General features: G+C 37.1%; 1 protein-coding gene across 2 annotated transcripts in view; it reads right to left on the bottom strand.

Annotated features, from left to right (window-relative positions):
* The window catches only part of LOC120633402 (kinesin-like protein Klp10A), a 100,854-nt gene that overhangs the window by 6,746 nt on the left and 72,638 nt on the right, over positions 1 to 21,470 (bottom strand). The window contains exons 4-15 of one of the 2 annotated variants that reach the window (XR_005659196.1): positions 20,320 to 20,492; positions 18,236 to 18,409; positions 17,441 to 17,620; positions 16,825 to 16,970; positions 14,293 to 14,404; positions 13,215 to 13,349; positions 11,799 to 11,954; positions 10,894 to 11,047; positions 9,104 to 9,329; positions 8,337 to 8,448; positions 7,654 to 7,828; positions 4,483 to 4,722 (exon numbers count right to left, since the gene is read on the bottom strand). Coding sequence is in view for 1 of the 2 variants with exons in the window: in XM_039903612.1 (XP_039759546.1) it covers positions 4,580 to 4,722; positions 7,654 to 7,828; positions 8,337 to 8,448; positions 9,104 to 9,329; positions 10,894 to 11,047; positions 11,799 to 11,954; positions 13,215 to 13,349; positions 14,293 to 14,404; positions 16,825 to 16,970; positions 17,441 to 17,620; positions 18,236 to 18,409; positions 20,320 to 20,492 (1,886 nt within the window). In the remaining variant the exon portion in view is untranslated. Of the gene's footprint in view, positions 1 to 3,295; positions 4,723 to 7,653; positions 7,829 to 8,336; positions 8,449 to 9,103; positions 9,330 to 10,893; positions 11,048 to 11,798; positions 11,955 to 13,214; positions 13,350 to 14,292; positions 14,405 to 16,824; positions 16,971 to 17,440; positions 17,621 to 18,235; positions 18,410 to 20,319; positions 20,493 to 21,470 lie in introns of those variants that run through there. The other variant, XM_039903612.1, reaches the window with a different exon arrangement.

Below are 21,470 nucleotides of genomic sequence, written 5' to 3'. Positions count from 1 at the left end.
TCATTCGACTATGTCATTACTCAAATGTGCACCAATATTCGATAACCGTCAACGCAAGAAACTCACAAAAATTACGTAACAAGCGTCCCTTAATATGGAGGTGCATCATAAGCTTCGATGTTTTCGCGTAATGAAACTAAAACGTCAATGAAAAATAAACCTAACTTTCATCGTTTTAAAACAGAACATTATATACTTCGGATAGCTGAAATTTCAACATTAATAAAAACAATCAACCGTAAGTGTACAACCAAAGTTAGAGAGTACATATTTTGTAAGTCAAGTTACAAGTATCGCGTTTTAAGCCCCATGCGATGATAATCGGGCTTTTTTGTGCTTAAAACACTATTATTAAACACTATTATTAAATCTATACAACGTGTAAAGGAAAACCGAAATAATACTTTACAGGCTTTAGAGGTTATCTACGAAACCGAAATCCTAATAGTTTTCGAGTAAACTAGTGCCATAGATTTCAATGAAATAAATCAGATACAGCTCTAATATCACATGCAACATTAAAATCATATGACTCGTGTCACTGTATTAGGTACTCGTCGCGTAGCGTAGGTACTATGCGCGTGTTGGTATTTAATCTTCAATAGGGTTGTCATAAGTAAACACTTATGTTTTTGGATTTGTTTGTTAGGAAAAATAAATATGCTTTTATTATTTCATATTTTTTTCCTATTCCTTATGAAATATACTTATGCATCTTTAAATATTAATTCGTAATTCTTTTACACGTTGTAAAATGTTTTTATTACATATTTTATATTGCAGTGGCCACACATGCTCTGTACAGATGTTGAGCGCTCGGCTACTCTAATTAATAGCAACGCTGACAGATCACACCCCACTTCTAGTTTCACTGGATTCTATCTCAAGGTCAGCCCTCAAAATCCGTGCCAACCACCATCAAATTTGCGAAAATTTTATCTATTTGTGTGAGGCAACAATATTCGACGGCACCCGTTACATGAAAGTATACAATGCTTCAAGGCTCTCTCATACCAGTGCAAAATCCCGACCAAAACCTAAGCAATGCATCATCAAGATATCAGAAACGCATTCGTAAGTTTTCAAGTAAAATACAGCGCTCAATGTACGCAAGAGGAAAAAACGGTATCTGCTCCGGTACTCATGAAAACTTTTAAGATACAGCTTGCAGGACGAATTATATGGTCTGTTTGCACTGTTTTACTAATCAAAAAATTGACTTTACTAGGTTTATCGCAGTCACAACATTAAATTAGATTACACAATAATAAACAAAAGGCCGCATCGAAAGTGTCAAGGTTATTTGTATTTGTTCCGTCCGTCCGTTCAGTAAGATATGGAATGTATTGCAGATTTTCAGCGTTTGCGGCTCTTAGTCCTCTTGCAGAAGTGTGAGATGAACTTGAGATAATTTATAAGCGAAGCTAAACGACAATTTACATTTCAAGTTAAAAAACTGTTCTAAAAAATTCCTCGTAGACATTCTTTTGTCTTTTACTTTCATAGACAAAATAATCTTTTTTTATAAATAAATTATCAATCTAATTTAGTAATGCGTCACAGTTTAATTTGAATTTTCGATAGTAAACTAATTAAAACAAGGTCAGGGAGACAAGATACTTAAGACCGTAACTTTTGAGAGTTGGGGACTGTCATGGTTGTTGAAAATAAGTGAGAAAGACTTTATTATTAACATTAATAAATTGATCTATCTGTCTGTACTTCTACCGTTTTATAGGTAATTAAGCATTTTCAAAACTTCTGGCCTGTTTGTGCTTGCCATTTTCGATTATTCGCCAGGACTTTCACAGCCCATTAAGGAGCTTTACGATAACCGATCTTAGCAACTGTTTACCCTGCAGAATTCTGAAATTTCCCGTGGCATCCGTGGTAAAAGTCCATTTTTTTTTAGATATTTTACTGAGTTTCTATACTGACGAGAGTTAAAGTAATTTGCTAAGATTTAGGGTGTCAGTACCTTTGGCGATATCATAATTTCCGTAAAGCATTATTAAATTAGATGTACATGCAATACAGCCAGCAGATCTAGCACTGAACTTGTGGCCACCGCTTTAATTCCCCAATAGAGGAACTTTCGACAGTCATAATGTGAATACAAATCAAAAGTATCATCCCGTTGGGAATAGCCAAAGTTCCGTCCTATCTCGAGAAATTGTTATGTTATATTGAACCGAAGTTCTGCGTAATACAACGTGAAAGTAGCCCAAAAACATGCACGTAGTGTAAATGACAGAACTACCAAACGCGATATAATAATCTTAGATGTTTTTATCTCCATTATCGTTAGTCAGTTTTTTTTGTAGGTGAAGCTCTTATTAAGTTAATATGTTTTTTACAGTTTAAGCCACTCAGTAATGGCTTGGAAGTTAAAATTTTGGCAGCCGAAGCCGACACTTTTTGAAAACTGAAGCCAATAATGTTTTGAAGAAAAATGATTTTGACAGCCATAAATGGATTAGAAAATGTCTGATTTTGAAGTATGAAGCCAATACTTAACATGAAACATCGGCTGAAGATTAAATATTTTGAAAATGATTTTGTTGCTTTGGAAACGGGTCTCTAACTACGATTGCTTTGAGTAATTATTAATTAAGTCGAGACCGACTGAACACCAGTAGCATACATATATATTGTATAATATTTATACTTTTCCGAACATTTTCTTTTATACAATGGGTTTTCTATATACAATTTTAGGAACTTGGAATACATTAATTGAAATAATAAAAGAAATTTTCATTCGATCTGATCTTGATTCATAAATTGGTTCGAAAAAGAAGGCAAAAGGGCATTGACAAGTTTATCTATATAATAATGTTACGTCTATGGACAGAATCATGTTATATATTTTTTTTTAATCATTTTTTTTTTCATATTTGATAATGATGCAAAAAACGATAGGGTACTTTTGAAACTAAAAATGTATCGACAATTGGCATTAACAATGTTTAGGTTTAAGATTTGGTCTTTAACCGATCCTCAAAATGGTGCTTATTAAGCTGTACGACATTAAACCGAAAGCTCCAAAACTGGCAAACTTTTTACAAGGATAAGTGTTGATAAGGGTTGCCTTACTTTTCGAGCTGTCAATTTAATTCATACCTTCAGCCAATATAGCGCCATTATACAGCTATATTATCCATTCAACTATTAACTTTTTGACCCAAGGATAAAAGCACTCTCAATTGCTTATTTATTCTTATGTGAGCTAATTCATATATTCCGAAGAGCATAAGGGTAAAACAAAGTATGATAAATGTTGTCCGATTTTTTATTTTTTTATTTCACTTTTTAAATCTAGACTGCAAAGTTATATGGTGGTAAATGATGATGCAGTGGTCTGATGTCAGATCGAATTTAGTATTGCTATCCTTATCTACCGAGAATAGTAGAAAAAGAATAGCACTACGGAATTTAAACTGCCATTTAAAAATTTTGTATTAGATTAATAATTAACTTCGGACGCAAGATCGAATTCGGATGGTAAGCGACCTAAATTTTTAGACGGGATATCGGAGTATGGTTACCGAAATTAGTGACCGGAACTGAACAGAGAAAGTTCAAAAATGATAAATACGCTTTTTATTAGATCCTTGTTCTAAATGAAAACCATTTAAACAAAAGCAAAATCTTGGGTGTTAAATCCAAGATATTGTTTTTGTTTCAGTTCTAATTTTGCCCCTGTACTCTTCTTTGCAGCGGTACGCTAATATCCTTGAATGAAAACAGTGTAACATTAATTAGGTCCTTTTTCTCCTTAAACAAGTTTTGAGTTCATACATAAATATATTTATGAAGTTAAATTTTAACATGGCAAATGATATATAATTAAATTTGGGCTACCATTTTAAGCATCCATAGATGGCGTCACTTATAATACAAAGGTACTACCTAATTAAATTTTTAAATCTATTTCGTATGTTTGAACTAAAGTGACAATATATTAGGAAAATAATGTACAATTTAATGGATATAGATAGACTACAAGAAAAATAATGGTGACATTATGAATTTAGAGCTCATTGAAACACTTATTTACAATAATTTCTATATTAGTTAAATAGTTAGTTATGTTTATTTCTCTTATATAATGGTAGGTTTAAGCGTGTCAGCTTTAAAACCCATAACGTGACGATGCAGTCTAAGTCGTAATCAATCTAAGACACATGAGATGGTAGTCTTAAAGACCCACACCACCAATCGCGGTATCGTACCGGAACGCAGAACCGCTTGAAGGAATCGGCTGGTACGTAACAAGCCACGGCCGAAACCGGTTCCAAAAATAATACAAACAGCTAAATTATTAATTAATTGACCAAACTGCGTTTGTTAGCTTAGCTTGACAGATAAAAAATCAACATCGCAAACCCTCCTTGCTAAACTAAACGCAAAGAGGATATCGAAAATTCGAATGGCGCCACCTAGCGACGTATTTTACAGTAGCCCTAATAATATTCGTACCTATGTGATTTCGAGACATCAACACTACGTGCACGCACGCTAGCACGCATGCACGCACGTTCGCATATGCACCCGCGCCGGTACGCGTGCATGCGTGCTAGTGAGGACGGGGCGGATGGATGCGGCGCGAGATATGCTCCTCTTGTTGCATTTTGGAGCGGAACTCCGCGACCAAGTCGCGCGACTGCGCAAGCACTGCCAGTTGCTCGTTCAGTAACTCCTCCCATTGCGTCGCGTACGCTGTGAAAACATTAAAATATTATTTAGTTAACACTTGATAGTTACTTTCCGAATAAATTGGTTCGTTATAGTTACTAAAGCTTTATTGCTGCTTTAATTTTATCATACTTTCATCGTTAAATCATGATGATAGAACTTGCACCATTAAACCTCAGCTATTTCAGCTAAACGCTATTTATATACTGAGAGCGTGTTCCAAAATCCTACAGTAAACTTCTACTGATGGATAAATTAGACTACATGACATCTCGATAAAAAAAATTAAAACAACAAATTTATAAATCAGTTAAAGCATATTATATCAGGAGATAGTAAAACAGTTCCTTAGCTATATCTAAGGCACAGTTACACCTATCATTTTAGTAAGATTAGAATTAATTTGTTATAATATTAATTAATTAATTATTTGAGCATTGTTTCAGATTTAGTGAATTTAGTTATGCTATTTTGATTTTAAATAAATCCAAAACTTTTCTGATCCTTATTCTAAACATTCCATTGAATTCTATTAATTCTTCAGTTCGCATATAGATCACTAATCCAAGTACTATCAAAAAGGGATTATTTATGAATATGGGCGTAATAATAGTGCCAACCTTTTCACAACGTTGGTTGTTGAAAAAGAAAGCAAGCGTATACTAAAAGTATTTAAACTTTTTTTAAGTTGAGTTAAGGATTTCGTAAAATCGAATAGCACCAATATTTTAAGATATAATGGATACAGCAGTTTTTTTTTTATTCGCTTTTAATAAATTGAAAATTGCCTTGTTAGTTTTTTTTAATAAAATGCTACCATGAAATTTTTATAGAAAGTTAAAATCACAGCTAACTATGGATTTTGAGTACCTATACTCCAAATTTAAGGTATACACTTTATACGACCCGAAGACCTAACTGATCTCTGAGTTTAATCAGAGCGCGGTATTTTTTTAACGCAGGACAGTTCTTAGTTAAGCACTGATCTGATTCTTGACAAGCATTTCTGTTATATATTTATGTCTCACACCAGTTTCCTTACAATATTTGTTGGGCCCAAAGTTTTTTCATCTGATGATGATGAAAAACTCATCATCATCGTTATCAATCCATAGCCGGCGCACTACAGGGCACGGGTCTCCTGTCAGAATGAGAAAGGCCGTAGTCAACCACGCTGGCCAAGTGCAGATGGACTTCACACGCCTTTAAGAACGTTATGGACAACTATTCGGTATCTAGGTTTCCTCACGACGGTTTCCTTCACCGTTAAAGCAAGTGTTAATTTAATTGCTTAAATTAATAACGCACATAGCTCCGAAAAGTTAGAGGTGCGTGCAAGTCTGACAAACTCAGTCAGATTGAATTAAAAAAAAAAAAAAAAAAAAAAAAAAAAAAAAAAAAAAAAAAAAAACACAGCAACCACATGAGTATCTATAAAGCCGGCACGAATGTGAGCGATAGCATTGGCACTGTCAATTTGCAAGCGATGGACCGGTATTAACTGTATCGCCGTAATGTTGACCAATAGTTCGTCAAACCTAACATGCGGCCCGCTCGTCGCCTGCCAAGGCCATTGCTCGCGACGGCGCGCAGTCGCTTTATGCGCCGCCATATCCCTGCAAACATGCGCATGCATGCACACTACATTGAGCGCACACTCAGTGAATATCACCGAAAAAAACCAAAAAACCTCTAGTATATCAATTCCTTAGCACGAGTTTATAAACCTCGAAAACATTAAATGGATTTCGTTAAACCAGGCGCGCAACCGATTTGATTTGCGACATCCTTACTATAATTATAAATGAGAAAGCGTGTCTGTTTGTTTGTCTTTCCTTTACGCCCTAACTACCAATCAACTTGATTATTAGCATATAGTTAGTTTGAAGAACGGAGAGTAATAACATAGGCTACTGTGTACCCCAGGAAAACAAACGGTATTTAACAAAACCGTAATAAACGCGGACGACGAACCCGGGCATCCGGAAAGAACTCACTTCCATAGAAACATATCACGAAATTCAAGAACCACATAGCGCGCTAGACATTAGTTCCATATAAATATTGGATCTATATTTTGGTTCTACGCTTAATTAAAAAAATGTAAAAATTAGTTTTCGAGGAGTATAACAACTCGTACTAGGGCTTCAGTTATGTCTGTGTATGCAGTCTATGTTGATTAATATTAAATTTGTCTTTACTGTACCAGAAGGTCTAGTTATCAAAAGACTCGACCAATATAAGAACGCCCCAATCTGCGTAACACATTATACAAGCAAATACATAAACGCCAAACAGTAAGATTAAGCCGAAATCTGATATTCCCTCAAGTGCCAGAGATGCTGCACTTCAGTGCTTTAAATGCTGAAGAAAGGTATGATTATTAATAATCACTTCCTCTTAAACTCTTCGTCAATTACCAGGAGAGCATAAATAGTAATAAGCACTTAAAGTTTTGGTAATAGATGAAGGTACGGCAAATCAATTTAAAAATTCATATTTATTGCAATTATGTACTAGGAGAGCATAAGTTCTACCAAGCACCTCTGAACTACCTATGATCACGCACTATATGACTACAATAAAAACTTCGATCAATAATTTACTGGATGTTGAGTTCCTCGCTAAATCTAATAGATCTTTTCTTAATACCTAAAGTTATCTGTTGTGTGTTTGGAAATATTGAACATTACTTATGTACGTAGGTTATTATTTAAAAAAATATATTCCGTCTCTTTTATTGTTATTTCGGACTCCCACACAAAATAGGTTTTCTCACTAGCAAACTAACGAAAATAGGTTCCCAATATGGGAATTTTTAGGGAACCTTTTTGACGACTGACAGCATATTATCTAGTAAATTATTGATCGAATTCAATGTCGATGGTCTATTTACAGGGCAAAAATTCGAAACTGAAACTACAAGGTGCCCATAATGACCGAGGAAGCGCTTACCGTCCTGATCATAGTCAACGTCCCGCGTCAATGTCAATAAAGCGCTGCAGCGCTGGAGCGCGTGCTGCAGGTAATCGGTGATGGCCTTGTGATTGTCCAGCACTTCCTCTTCAGCGCGTTGCAACTCATCAATCGCTTCGTGGAACGTGTACATCTCCGCTGACATATCGCCTTCCTAAAATTCAAATTTTTTGTCAATTTGTGTATATATTTTTATGTATTTATTTTTTTATTTAATTTTAAAATTATAATACTTATTATAGAAAAGAAATAATTGTACAAACAAAAATGTAACCTACTACTAAGGGTCATATTATAATTGAAGTAGTGATTTTAAAATCGAATCCTGTGCAACAAGGAACAAAAAACCAGTTTGTTAAAATATTTTGCGGGCCAGCACATGCCTAAAGGCAGTGTCGGCTACTTCAAAGACTCGGCATGTTCTGTACACCCGTATTTTATCCGTCTTTGTAGTGTTCGACTTCGAAACGAACAGTGAGAAGGCGAGTGACACAAAATGGTTGAGAGCGAGATTTTTGGTATATTCCAACATGCTGAACCCTAAATGGGTTAAAAAATTACTCACTAGACTAGCACCCCGTTTGTTGGTCATGCATTATGCAAGGAGCGTAATAAAAGAAATTATATAAATAAAATATATAAATCAAATAAATGTGACTAACGTTAAGAGATCGCAGATGTGCCAGGTCGTCGTGCGCGGGTTCCATCTCGACGTCAGCCAGCGGCGACTCGGCCCGACCTCGTGTGCCTTCCGAAGTTCCCAGTTCTTTCACTCTGTAACAAAGATGAAAGCTATTGGTCGGACGAAGTCGTTTAAGACGGGTATGGACCCTAAATTGCCGAGTAGGAGACCTATATACCGTCGCATGCACAGGGTTTTTGATTATCTTAACGCAGAAGGCAGATGGCATAAAATGGAAAAATCCTCCTACTATATATTTAAAAGTTTAGTGTAAGCAGTACTTTCACCAATTCGTACTGAGCCAGCGTGGTGGACAACGGCCTTAACTTTCTCTGTAGGACGAGACCCGTGCTCTGTAGTGGAACCCGCAGCCGGTAATGGGTTGATATGATGATGAGGCAGTGCTTTTGAGATTGCATGAAGTGCAAGTCAAGTGTGGTTTTAACAAAATCATCTGAATTGTCGGAAAAAGATGAGTGTCGCGTTGTGTCCCAAGGTGTCGAACAGGCGACCCGGACCGGTAAATAGAAGATTGGTCCGAAGTCCGATTGATCCGATTGTCCGTCAGACAGTTCCCGACGTGCTGGACTGGGACATCGAACGAGTCGCTGGGAGCTACTGAAAAAAATCGGTCCAGAAACTAGTATTTTGGATGTCAATAGGTTGTAATGATGATGATGACAGAGGACCTATGTACAGTAGTGCACGCGAATCGGTCGGAGTGATGATGCTGATGACGTCACGCACCTGTCGGCGTAGCGCAGCGTGTTGAGCGAGTGCTCGCACGAAGACATGGCGGGCGAGATCATGGCGATCATGCAGGTGCGCGACTTGTCGCCGATGAAACTGTCGCGCAACACCTGCGTGAGCTTGGACACGCGAAACGGCAGGTGGTTGTTGCCCTTCATGCCGAGCGCGCGGATGCACTCCTTTAGCGCCAGCAGAGACTTGTTGATTTCCGCGCTCTCCATGCCTGCAACGTTTCATTTTTTCACTTCTCATGCTCATATGCCCGTTTTCACTAACTAGGAACAAGGCAATGCCTAATCTGAGGAGATTCCTAGGTATATATAAACCGTTCACCAATAGTTATCACTTAAGAATTGTTGACACATATGAATGAATGAATGAATGAATACACTTTTATTGTACACCACATAAACATATAGAAAAATTATAAATAAAAATTTAACAAAAAGTATATAATGTGATGTAGAACTTGGTAGATGTACCTTTTTTTTATGGTTTTTTTTTGTTGTAATGCTTTTGGTGTACAATAAAGCGTATTTTGATTTTTTTGAAACTTTTTTTTCTATAGACATCGCTTAAATTATTAAGGCATTCGATTTAGGTTAGTGAAAACACACATGAAACTCAACTATTATTTTGAATTATGGAGGGTAGAGGTAAGGAGAGTCATCTTATATGGGAGAAAAGTTGAAAAAGTGTCCAGTTGTTGCGCTAAATAACAGTTCAAAAATCCTCCACAATGGCGCTGATGGATGCACAGGGTATGGTATGAATGTAGCAATCGTAGATGAATTGACTTTTCCATTACTACTTAAACAAAAATGAATTTTCATCTCCTTTCCATAATGAAGTTTACTTTCTTTTATCAAGTTTATATATTTTTTATTTATTTATTTATTTTTTTTATTTTTATATGTGATTTCATAACCGGACTTCCCTCAACTAAATAGGTACTGACAGAATACCAGCGTTGTGGGTACATTAGTATCCGGAACATTAGGCTGAGTCAGAACCTTTTTATTGGCACGACACAAATCTTAGACTTAAGCTATTAATAATTAAGTACTAAATGTTTAAGTTACTCCGTATGTAAGTCTGTTTGTGTTGTTCTGATAAATAAACAAATTCTATTCTATTCTATTCTATTCTAAGTATGCCGAGTAAAAAAATTTAATGTCATTATCGACTAAAGTAGTTAATTATTGAGAATTTCAACAACTTACGTTGTACAAAATATTGTGGTAAATATAACCTTACTTCCTTGTATCTCCATACTTCCTTGTTTATTTTTCAAGCCTACTCTAACAATATTTATATTTGGCGCTTCTTTTAAGAGTTACCCTGATGCAAATGTGGCGCCATCCTAATTTAATACATTTTGACGACACTTTTTCATATACACAGATGACTCTCCTTACCTCTACCCTCCATATTTTGAATGTATAATTGACTTTACGACTTTGGGTTCTAGTATTTTTGATCGCAAGGCATAATCTTTTTGCGAGATTATTTTTGTATGCAAAGAGTATATAAACACAACATTGTTTTTTAATTTAATTTTTTTTTTTATGTTTATAATGTATTCGACTTGTATTATAAATATTAATTTATTCATTTATGTTTAAAATATGGACTTACCTGAATTAATTAACAACAACAAAAAAAACATAGGTATGGACTATACCTATGTTAAACACATACTTCGCATTCGGCTTAATTCTTATGTAAATTCAATAGCTATCAAGCTATTTCGGATAAAACGGACTGTTTAACGCCCTTATACTCACGCGTCTGCCGGTTCGCGGAGGAGGTGTCGGCGCCGCGCTCATTGCCCGCGAGGTCGATGAGCGAGAACTTGCCGTGCACGCGGTGCATGCCGGGCGAGCGCACCACTATCTGAAATACGGCGTGCGACCGCGACGAGTTGGAGTTCGCAGACGTCTGCAAGTTACAACATATCGGGTTATTTATTAATTAATTTTCATTCCGGAAGTTGTCTATATAATGTTATTTATTCAGCCATTTAAAGTAAAAAGCTAAACGGAACCTTATTCTGCTTAAAAAAACTTTACATTACAATTGACTTGAGCCTCCCCTGACGCTCGTGTTCGTCCTACGTTTACAGCTACCCATTTTGCATGCCAGTGTTCTAAAGATTGTGCTGACAATTAACACAGCACGTATGCGAATAATCGCGTAGAAATCATCCGCCCGCGCATCCGCAAGCATCCCGTTACGCATTGCAGTATCGAGGTTTTTGCAAGCTATGCAAAAAGTGGAGCGTGTGTGATGTTAAAATATTTTTTTTTGATTTTGCAAAATGGTCAACCCGTTGACGCATCGAAAGCACTGAAGACATGCGGATAAAATTGGTTCATTGGAAGCACTGAGGGATAAAATTGGCGGATGGTGAGCGCCAAATAATACGGCTGACCTTGGCGAATTGGATGCGCCTTGAAGTACGAATGACATTTGGATTCTCAACTTATTTGTGCGCTAATGCTTACATCGACGGAACACATTATGATCAACATCGTCATAATCGTTAGCTTATAAACGCCCCATTGCAGGGCAAAAGACTCCTCCATATTAGACAGTTGGTGTTAGATGATGGATGCCTCAGAGTGTGGCCATCAAACCGACGACATTTATTAAGTTTGCTTAAGAAAATTGTATTTCTTCTGGGGCCGACCTGTCCAGAAGTCCTGGCGGCGTTGCCGTGCTGGATGAGCTTCAACACCTCGTCCACGTTGTCGACCACCTTCTCCGTGAGCCCCACTATCTGCACCTGCTGCTTGCCGTCCTCCAACACTCTTAGTTTCGCCTTGTCCGCCAGTAGATCGAAAACCTGCAACGATATTAATATACAATATTAAAAATCTATATATATAAAAGAGAAAGTGTGTGGGTATGTTCCGTATAGGCTCCGAAACGGTTGGACCGATTTCAATGAAACTTTATTTATGGGTGTACATGGGTGTAGATAATGATCTTCACCCGCTCGAGAAGAAAATAGAAGACAATGAATATGGAGAGAAATAAATGATTTAATATTATGAGACTTAAATTAAAAATTTAATGATGTAAGTTTATTGTTTAAATAAAATAAAGCAAAATCTAGCCCGGCGAAGCGGGCTGGGTACGCTAGTATACAATAAACACATAATCACTTAATTGACTTTTCTAAAAATAGCATTTAAATTTTGGACATGATAGATCCAATATTAATTTAAGTATTTTTTATTATTTTCCCATATAAAAAACAAATAAAAAGCTATGCAATATTTGAAAATAACTATATATGCCACCTTGTCTATCGCAGCGTAAAAGTCATTTATTATGTGCAAAACAAGATAGTTATTCTATAAAAAATAGTTCTAAAAGCTATAACACAAAATAGCAAAATTTTAACTTTGATTTTGGTTCAGACAATTTTAAATTATTTGAACATAAATTTTGCATTAATAATAATGATAAAGATAGATTTTTGAGATAAATTATAAAATTGGAATTTGTAATGTTTTTATATTATTGATTATTATGAATACTGTATATTTTTGCAGTATTCGTAGACATTGTCAACGAATACGTATACCTAGGACAAACAATCTACTTAGGTAGGTCCAATTTCGAGAAAGAGGTGAACCGCCGATTTTTTTTTATTTAACTACAAGTTAGCCCTTGACTGCAATCTCACCTGGTGGTAAGTGATGATGCAGTCTAAGATGATAGTTAACCTGTTGGGAGTATGGCAGTCATACCCCTAATCTGTTTCTACGCAGCATCGCATCGGAGCACTGAATCGCATAGCCACGGCCAACGCCTCATACCAGACCAGACCAGAAAAAATTCATAAATTATAACTTATGGCTCCGAAGAGTGGTCGCTAACTATGGGTTTTTTTTTTTTATTCGGACTACCAACAAAATAACATGTATTATAGTTATGGATAAAGCTAGCATTAGGTTACTAATGACACATAATTTCACTTATAGGGAGTCACAGCATGCACTGGTTAGTATGTACGATAAATTAATTTAATACAAGAAATAAAATGAGATGATGATGAATTTTGAAGGCTTCCATTTTGTAATGTGACTACCCTCACCTTGCCGGAGTATATCTCGAAGAAGGAGGCGGAAACGATGAGGTTTAGCGGCTTGTACTTAGGCGACTTGAGGTACATGAACACGTCGCGCGCGGCCATCGCGTAGATGCCTTTCTTGCAGTCTTGCATTTTGCCCTGGAACGGGAAAATAATTTATAGTCTTGCGGAAGAAAATCCATACCTTTTTATTGAGGTAGAAACATTATAGCCGCCGGTAACTTAAATAAATAAATATACTAAGACAATACACACTTCGCCATCTAGCCCCAAAATAAGCGTAGCTTGTGTTATGGGTAGTGAGATGACTGGTGAATATTTTTATGAATAGGTAATATACATAAATACTTATAATATAAATATAAACACCCAGACGATGAAAAACATTCATGTTCATCCCAGAAACATTTTCCAGTACTGGGAATCGAACCCAGCCTTGGAAAGCAGGGTCGCTGCCCTTTGATTGATGAAAGATTTTTGGCTATGGCAAATAAATTTCTAGTACAAGAAATGGTTTGCACGCGAATATTTGCAAGAATTTACACAATTGAAACCTGGTTTACTGTAAGTAACAGTGGTAATTTATTTATTTAATAGGAAGCCAACGTTGTATACAATGCCTTATATCTAGATATCAATATGATAATATTATAACTTATTTGATGCATTGTTTACCCCATTTACAGGCTAACTCTGCACTCATTAGGAAATTAAGATTATCTTTAACAATTAAAAGAGAATAATACTTCGGAATTAAAAAAATATAATAAATATAATAGAAAATAAAAATAAAGGAGAGCTACTTAAAATCCGTTTTTTTTTTTTAATTATGCGCACAAAACACTGAGTGGAATTATGAAAAATATCTAAATCAGCTTTTTTAAATGCACTATTTGGTCTATCGTGATAATAATATAAATAAATGACCAACTTTAGTAGATAGATAGATAGAATAACTTTATTGCAACAAAACACAAATAATATAATACAAAGAAGAACAAAGACAAAAGTACATAGTATTAGGGTGCAAAGGCGGCCTTATTAAAGTGATTAAGAGAGTAAGTTTAGTAGTATCTGTTACCTGGAAGTCTCCACCCATCGTGTGAGTCTTTCCGGAGCCTGTCTGTCCGTACGCGAAGCACGTGGCCATGCCGCCCTCGAAGATTGTCTGCACCAGCGGCTTGGCCGTGTACCTGAGGACGTAGCGGCCACATTAAATAAAAACACAAAAAAAAAACACTTTTTTTTTACACTACAGGCAGTGACGTGCATAGGATCTTTTCTATGCATGAATAAGGAAGATGGAAAAGTCCTTCGCCTTTATGAGTTATACAAAAAATTTTGGGTAGGCAGTGCTTTAGTGCATGTATGAGGTGCACGCCACTGTCTACTGGCCCCGTTGGTCTCGTGCCGAGCATGTTCGACTGCAGGTTATTGTGTCCTGGTTCGATCGGCGGGTTGGGCCAATGAACTGGGTATTTCAATCAATAGGAATGTATCCTATTACCAGATCGAAGGTTGGTAATTGGCGGTGATATTGGATAGAAGCAGGCGTTACTTCTAACAAATAATTGTCAAGTTGTTATTTGTGTACTTAACAATTATTCATAGTAAATTCAACATCTCCTGAGGATGCTCCGGTTTCGGAGCGAAACGTGCGTAGAGGGTACATTGCCGACAGTGGCGTGCATTGCATATATGCAAATAAGCAGTGCATACCCTACCCTCAGGGTCTTAAAGAGCCTTCAGATAGGACCATTAAAGTTTTGTAATTAAAAAAACACTAAGTAAAAAATATATGAAAGCGCCATCTAGTAATGAGCGGCCAAACTTCTAGGTCAATTGTCGCTAGACAGGCGACAGCGCAACCAGCGCGCGCGAGGCGCATAGCGTACAAAATAAAATCTTCTACTTCGTATTTTAATTTTTAACCGTAAACGCTAAACATTTACCTTTTAAAACACGTAAAAATACCTATATTATTATTTATATCTCATGTTATCGATTGCAGGGTAAATCCATTATTAAGAATCACTCGACATATGACGCCCTCTACCGTGCATAGAAATATCAAATAAAATAAGCACGCCCAAAAAAAGAATCGTTCTGCTAGATGTGTGCGTGCAAGTTAGTAGTGTGTGTCGTGTAATGTTATAATCGTGCGCTTGTACTTACAAGATTAGCATCGGTTCACACAAGAACAGTTTCATTCATAAATTCTCTATGTATGGGTGTCTATAAGCACTGCTTACGGAAGTGGATAATCAATTACGTGTTTGATTTTTTTATGAATAAAATGATTTGCTTGGTTTGTTATTGTTGTTATTGTTGTTAACGGTCATTATTCTTTTTTTAGAATTAAAAACATTATTCACAAATGTAAATACCTTTTAGTGTCTTTTAAGAAAATTAAGGAACTAATATTATCGAGTTAGTCTTTCGTTTTGAAAATAATCTATGAAACCAAACGCTGTCTAAATTTTGAAAAATGAATAATTTAGGTTTTCCAGGAATCATTGGAAAGTGAGAGAGTTAACAATAAATATGGTTTCTATTTATTGTTTACATATCAAAATAAAATAGCGTTCGTACCCGTACTTACAAAAAATTAAAGACTATTTTGACTAATTTCGATTGCAATATTATCTATAGCATATTCAATCGCCATTATTGTTTACCTTCGAACAATGCTGTATGGCGTTGGTGATAAATAAACGGTTCAAGTGCATAAATTCAGTAACTTTAACCTTTAGTAAAAGTTTGAGTAGTGATAGTTTAATGTGTTAAGGTTAATTTATAGTTTATTCATTCATTTTATAATGAAAGAATATTCGTGCTGTCTTTGTTTGGGTTCAGTGTGCCTGGAAAAAGTACTTAGAGAAAACTTTAATTTCTATCCCTATATCGTAAAATTAGAAATCATTCGCAAAGGAAGGAGTGTACTAATGTTACAAATATCCCAAAAAAAGGTGATAAAGTAACACGTATGTTAAATAATAAATATTACGAAAACTTTTCTTGGCTAAGCGGCTTTGTACATACCAATCTATTATTTTGCTTTCCTTTTGTTTTATTGTCCAATATACGTAAAGTGTGGAATGATCAAGGATATTGTGATCTTAATAATTTTCATAGACGCTAAAAACATGATATGTTGGAAAAATATTATCATCATGAGTGTGCTTAGAAAATGCTGCCGAATGGTGTGTCATAATTTTGTGACGTAAATCAGGGTATGTACTTTTATTCAATTAGCAGTAGATAGACGATAGTATTAAATCAATCAAAAATATAACTTTCGTAAAGTAATTTGATTATAAACCGACATACCTATCTAAAATCTAAATTTTAATTTTACTTTATGTTTGTGCTGAACACCTTGTGCATACCCTGGGTCCAAGGGCTATGCACGCCACTGATTGCCGAAGACCTGTTTGTTGTGGAGTATAAGGATTGAAGAATTTATAAATCACACCATCCAGATTCTCTTGCTTTTCGCGGAGTATAGCAAATTAAGCTTTATTTTCATAATTGGCGGTGATAAACTCTTCGAAATTGCGAAAGTTTAAGTTTGAAAAAGCGTTAAGAAGCTTCGGATAAATAATACACCCACTTGTAAACAACTTCATTCGTGCAGGAATCGTCAAAGGCGTAGTCGAATCGGAACTTCTGGTTTTCGAGGTACTTCGTGAGGTCCACTTTGTTTTTGGGCTCGTGGACGATCATCTGATCTCTTGTCGGTACACTTATTACATCCACCTGCAAAAGACAACTTAAATGTTTTGAGCTGTTCGAACATAAGTATGCGTCGAAGGGTGGTATAGACGGAAGTATTGTGGCCCACAAAGTCAGAAGTCTTACATGGAAATGAGAGGTCATCTCCTTAACAAATGTCGGAAAAGTTACACGGTAAGATGGGTTCTATTGACATCGAAAGACAATTCTAACATTTCTTACTGTGCAAACAATCTTTAAATTGTCTTTTAGTGTAAAGTATGATTTAAATGACTTGACTTTCTGCACTTGAATCATAAGTTTAACTTACATATACAACAGGTAAGAAAAGGTTGATTAAACGTATACAACTTGTTATCAGTGTACAACTGCGGCTGTCGAGTCATGAGTTTTATTTTCCCATATTGTGGATCCTTTGATGACGGATTGGTGACCCCTGCTATTCTGGTATTCCTTTACTATGGGAAGGCAACAATATGCATTTAAATAAAAACCTCTTTCTTCGTCATCTCTTTCTTGTTCAGCGGCCTCTTCCTCACGCACACGGTGATCTGGTGGTCTTCAACGGGCTCGTTGCCGGTGAGCGGCCGGAAGTCGATGGTGTTCTGGTATTCCCTTACCATGGCCAAGAATTCCCAGTTTGGATTGCCTGGATCCATGTTCATTAGGGCTTCCTGGAATATACAATTGGAAGTTTTGAGAAACAACTTGATAGTTAATAATTGTTCGATGGTGCGCCGGTATTCGCTTCTCGTGGCCAAGAATGCCCAGTACAGATTAACAAGGTCTGACATCAATGCCATCTGGGATTTTCAAATGAGAATTTTAAGTACAGCCCGATTCAAACTTGAAAGACTTCAAACTTCGAGCTTCGTGCCTTTCGATGCGCAGAATTGAATATCTGTTATCAACCTATCATCTCGTGACAGAGAGAATTCATAGTTCAATCAGAACTGAGACAACCTAGATCCATGTTTGTTAGGGCGTCTTTGAATATTAAATAGATTTTACAACAACCTGATTTGTTCCTCCTGCTACAATGGACTTTCAAAGTTTACTTATTACTCTACTTGTCCTCGTCATCTTAGGAAATCCATATTCCACAGTCTTGTGCCGCTTAAGTCCCTGAAACTCGAATTTTTAAGCTACTGAAAGCTAGTTAGTAGTAGTTAAAAGTATTTAAGCTCGAATTACCTAAAAAATTAATTATATTTCATTTCTTGTAATTTTTTTAGTATTAAATTAGGTTGACCACAAAGGTTTTATATTATTTATTAGATGCAGCGTACCTTCTCCTCTTTGAGCTCGGCCTGCCTCTGTCTCCGTTTCTCCCGGTTCTCCTTCAGCCGCTCCACCTCCTTCACCACATTCGAGCGTCGCACGGCGCCAGACGCGACCGCGTGTGGGACCGACACCGCGCTGGCCACCGCCGCTGGTCTCGCCGACGACACTGGCGGGTTGAACTGGACACCACAGGAGTAAACAATTAAACATACATACATATTTTGTGACATATTACCGAATGAATTATTAGACATGTCACTCAACAAGTTCAAAGCTTATATATAAAACGTAAGCTTATAAAAAAATCCTAGCGGCTAGCATGGGCAGGAGACAATTATATCCCCGGGGAAAGGATATCAATGTATCTTCTCCCACAGCTTTATCAACTCTCATAGCTTATATATATATAGCTTATAAGTACTCTCATGTCTCTCTTAATCGTTTTTTCTCCTTCTAACTGACAATATAGTTTTTATTTGCAAGTTGTGGCAGTCTTTAAGTGGGTCTACAATATAACATTTATATGTTTTTTCATTTTTTGTTTAGTTTTTAAGAGTTGTTGTTGTAACCTGTTGATTGTCCCTTAAATAAATAAATAAAATAAAAAATAAAAATAGCATTGGCACACAAGTGGAAATAATATACAAATACTAGCTGACCCGCGCAACTTCGTCTGCACCTGGAAAAAAACCTAGAAACTAATTGCAGCGCTACCTACCAGGTGGGCCTGTTTTATTTCCAAACTATGTTATTCGCGGCCGTACGTGTTATTCGTTACCCGTCGCAACTTCTACGCGATAGGTTCAATTTGTATATTTTAAAACTGAATTTGCAGGTATATAATGAAAATTAATATTTATATTACTTTATTTCTTTCGCATTTATAAACATATATATAAATCCTTATAACATACACATAAACACCCAGACATTGAAAGGCGTTCATGTTCATCCCATAAACATCTTCCTTCTGTGGGAATTGAACCCACAGTTTCACTCGGAAAGCAGAGCCGCTGCCCACTGCGCCAATCAGCCGTCAAATCTCATAGAAATAGGAATATATAGATTGGGATTAGTGTTGGAGCAGGTAAAGGGATATAGGAACCTCTTTAATGTTATGCATACGTCGCTGCGTGTGCTGTTGTGGCAGCCCCTGGACCATCGAGGCCGTGCTCGGGCTGTTCCCTGAACGGCGCCCACCAGACGTAGGAGGTTGCTAGGAAAAGGAGATGGTAAGGAGAGGGCTGATCTGTCTGAACTCGAGCGTTCTGTTAATTAGTAACGTAACTTAGTCCTAGAGTGGATTAAAAAAATATGTACACGGTACTCTCTATGTCCCACTAGTAGTTCATATGTACATTTCGCATCTTGTTCTTGCAGCTAAATCGTACATTGTGCGTGCAATGAGGGAAGTCAAATAAAAAATACTAATGAACCTTATTGTTCATGAAATGAAAAGCGCGAAATCGAACACGAACGGTCAATCAACCCAGTCAATTCTTACTCACCACTGATTAACAGTTTAGCATTACCAGGTTGAAGGAAGCTTTTTACCAACGAATCAACTACAGACCACTTTATTTTTACTGACATCTACGATCATGGCACAGACATGCTCGAATTCATCGTAGAGCGAACTTTAACCGGGCTAAGTTTTTTTTATTCTACTAAAAGTTAGCCCTTGACTTAATATCAACCCATTACCGGCCCACTATTAGGCACGGGTCTCCTCCCACTTCGAGAATGGTTTACGCCGTAGTCTACCCACGCTGGCCCAGTGCGTATTGTTGGACTGACTACAATCTCACCTAAATCCAGATTTAACGCAGCACTGCTAAATTGCTTGGTGGTACGTTTTTGCACGGCCAAAGGTTTAGCCCACATGGCCGGCCCTCGTTAAATTCAGAACATATAAATTCCCGAAATAGCCGTGCCAAGGACTTCCCAGTTCAAAGATCACAGCGCTCAACACTAAGAGCTCACACTCAGCTCAACGAGATCCCGCGAAAGACATCTTCTGAAATTAAAGTAAGGTTGTGCAAAATGTGTATGTGCAGTGTTTTGTGGAGCTCAAGATCGCCCTTGTCACCTGCTGTGTCATCCGTGAGTTGGGCTGCGGCGCGGGCTGCGCGGGCGTCTGCGCCGGCGGCACGTTCTCGGTGCCGCGCCGCCCTGTCGTATCACCGCCGTGGCCGTTGGTGTACGCGCCGCCAGCGTTGGACACGCGCATCTGGTTGTTGCGCGTGACGCGCGCCGGCGCGGCTGCGGAAACAAACTATAATCAGCATCTTCCCTAGCTTATTCATTATCCCACGGCTGGGCAAAGGCCTCCTCTCCCATAATCTTGATTAAAAGTCATCATCAACATCCGCAGTCTATTAAGATCCCACTGCTGGGCACACCAGGATACAAGGCCAAGGAAAGGACAACATTTTATCTTCTACAGTTTTATCAACCCTCCGAGCTTTTGCGCACGGATAGAAATAACTTCTCCTACGTCCACCAATCTGCAGCCAGCGTGATGGACTACTGTCTAAGCCCTTCTCATTCTGAGAGAACCGTGCCCTGCAATGGGCCGTTACTTCCTTGTTTCCGTACTTTGGCAGGTGTACACGAAAAATACACACCTTGTCTGGGGATATAATCGGGGGATTAAATTTTGCCGCGCGCTAGCCGATGGTTATGTACAATTCACAGGAAGGGAAGAATATTCTTTAATAATAAACAAAACTATAACTAAGTACAACTGACAAATTACAAAAAAAATATATGTGGAAATGCTGAAGTCTGCACCATACGGGTGCTTATTCGGTTGTACAGATATAAAACGCCGTGGATGCTATGCTTTTGCTCAGGAAAGATAACGAAAACGGCTAGCCTTTAAACCTGTAAATTATTTTAATTTATTTCGGTAAATAATTTATTAAGAGATTTGTGTACAATCGAATCAGCACCCATTATCCACAAATATATCAACAAAACATATAATAACAAACTAGTTTCCGTAATTTTCCTATTAGTAAAACCGAAATTCATTCATCAAGCTACGAACAACAGATAACGTTGGTAATCCTCGATAAAAATATGCCTACCTAACTACGACATGTATGCTATGCAAAATGATATACATACAAACGGCAAAAGAAAACAGCAGAGTATATAGGACTTAATAAAGAAACGAATACGGAATTGGACATACGTCGCATCGCTTCGCTGGCAACTGGCAACACATCCATAGGG

This window comes from Pararge aegeria, chromosome 2 (genome assembly GCF_905163445.1).
Source record: "Pararge aegeria chromosome 2, ilParAegt1.1, whole genome shotgun sequence".
Classification (NCBI taxonomy): domain Eukaryota; kingdom Metazoa; phylum Arthropoda; class Insecta; order Lepidoptera; family Nymphalidae; genus Pararge; species Pararge aegeria.
Note: the sequence above shows the minus strand (reverse complement) of the source record. Positions and strands in the feature narration are given on the sequence as shown.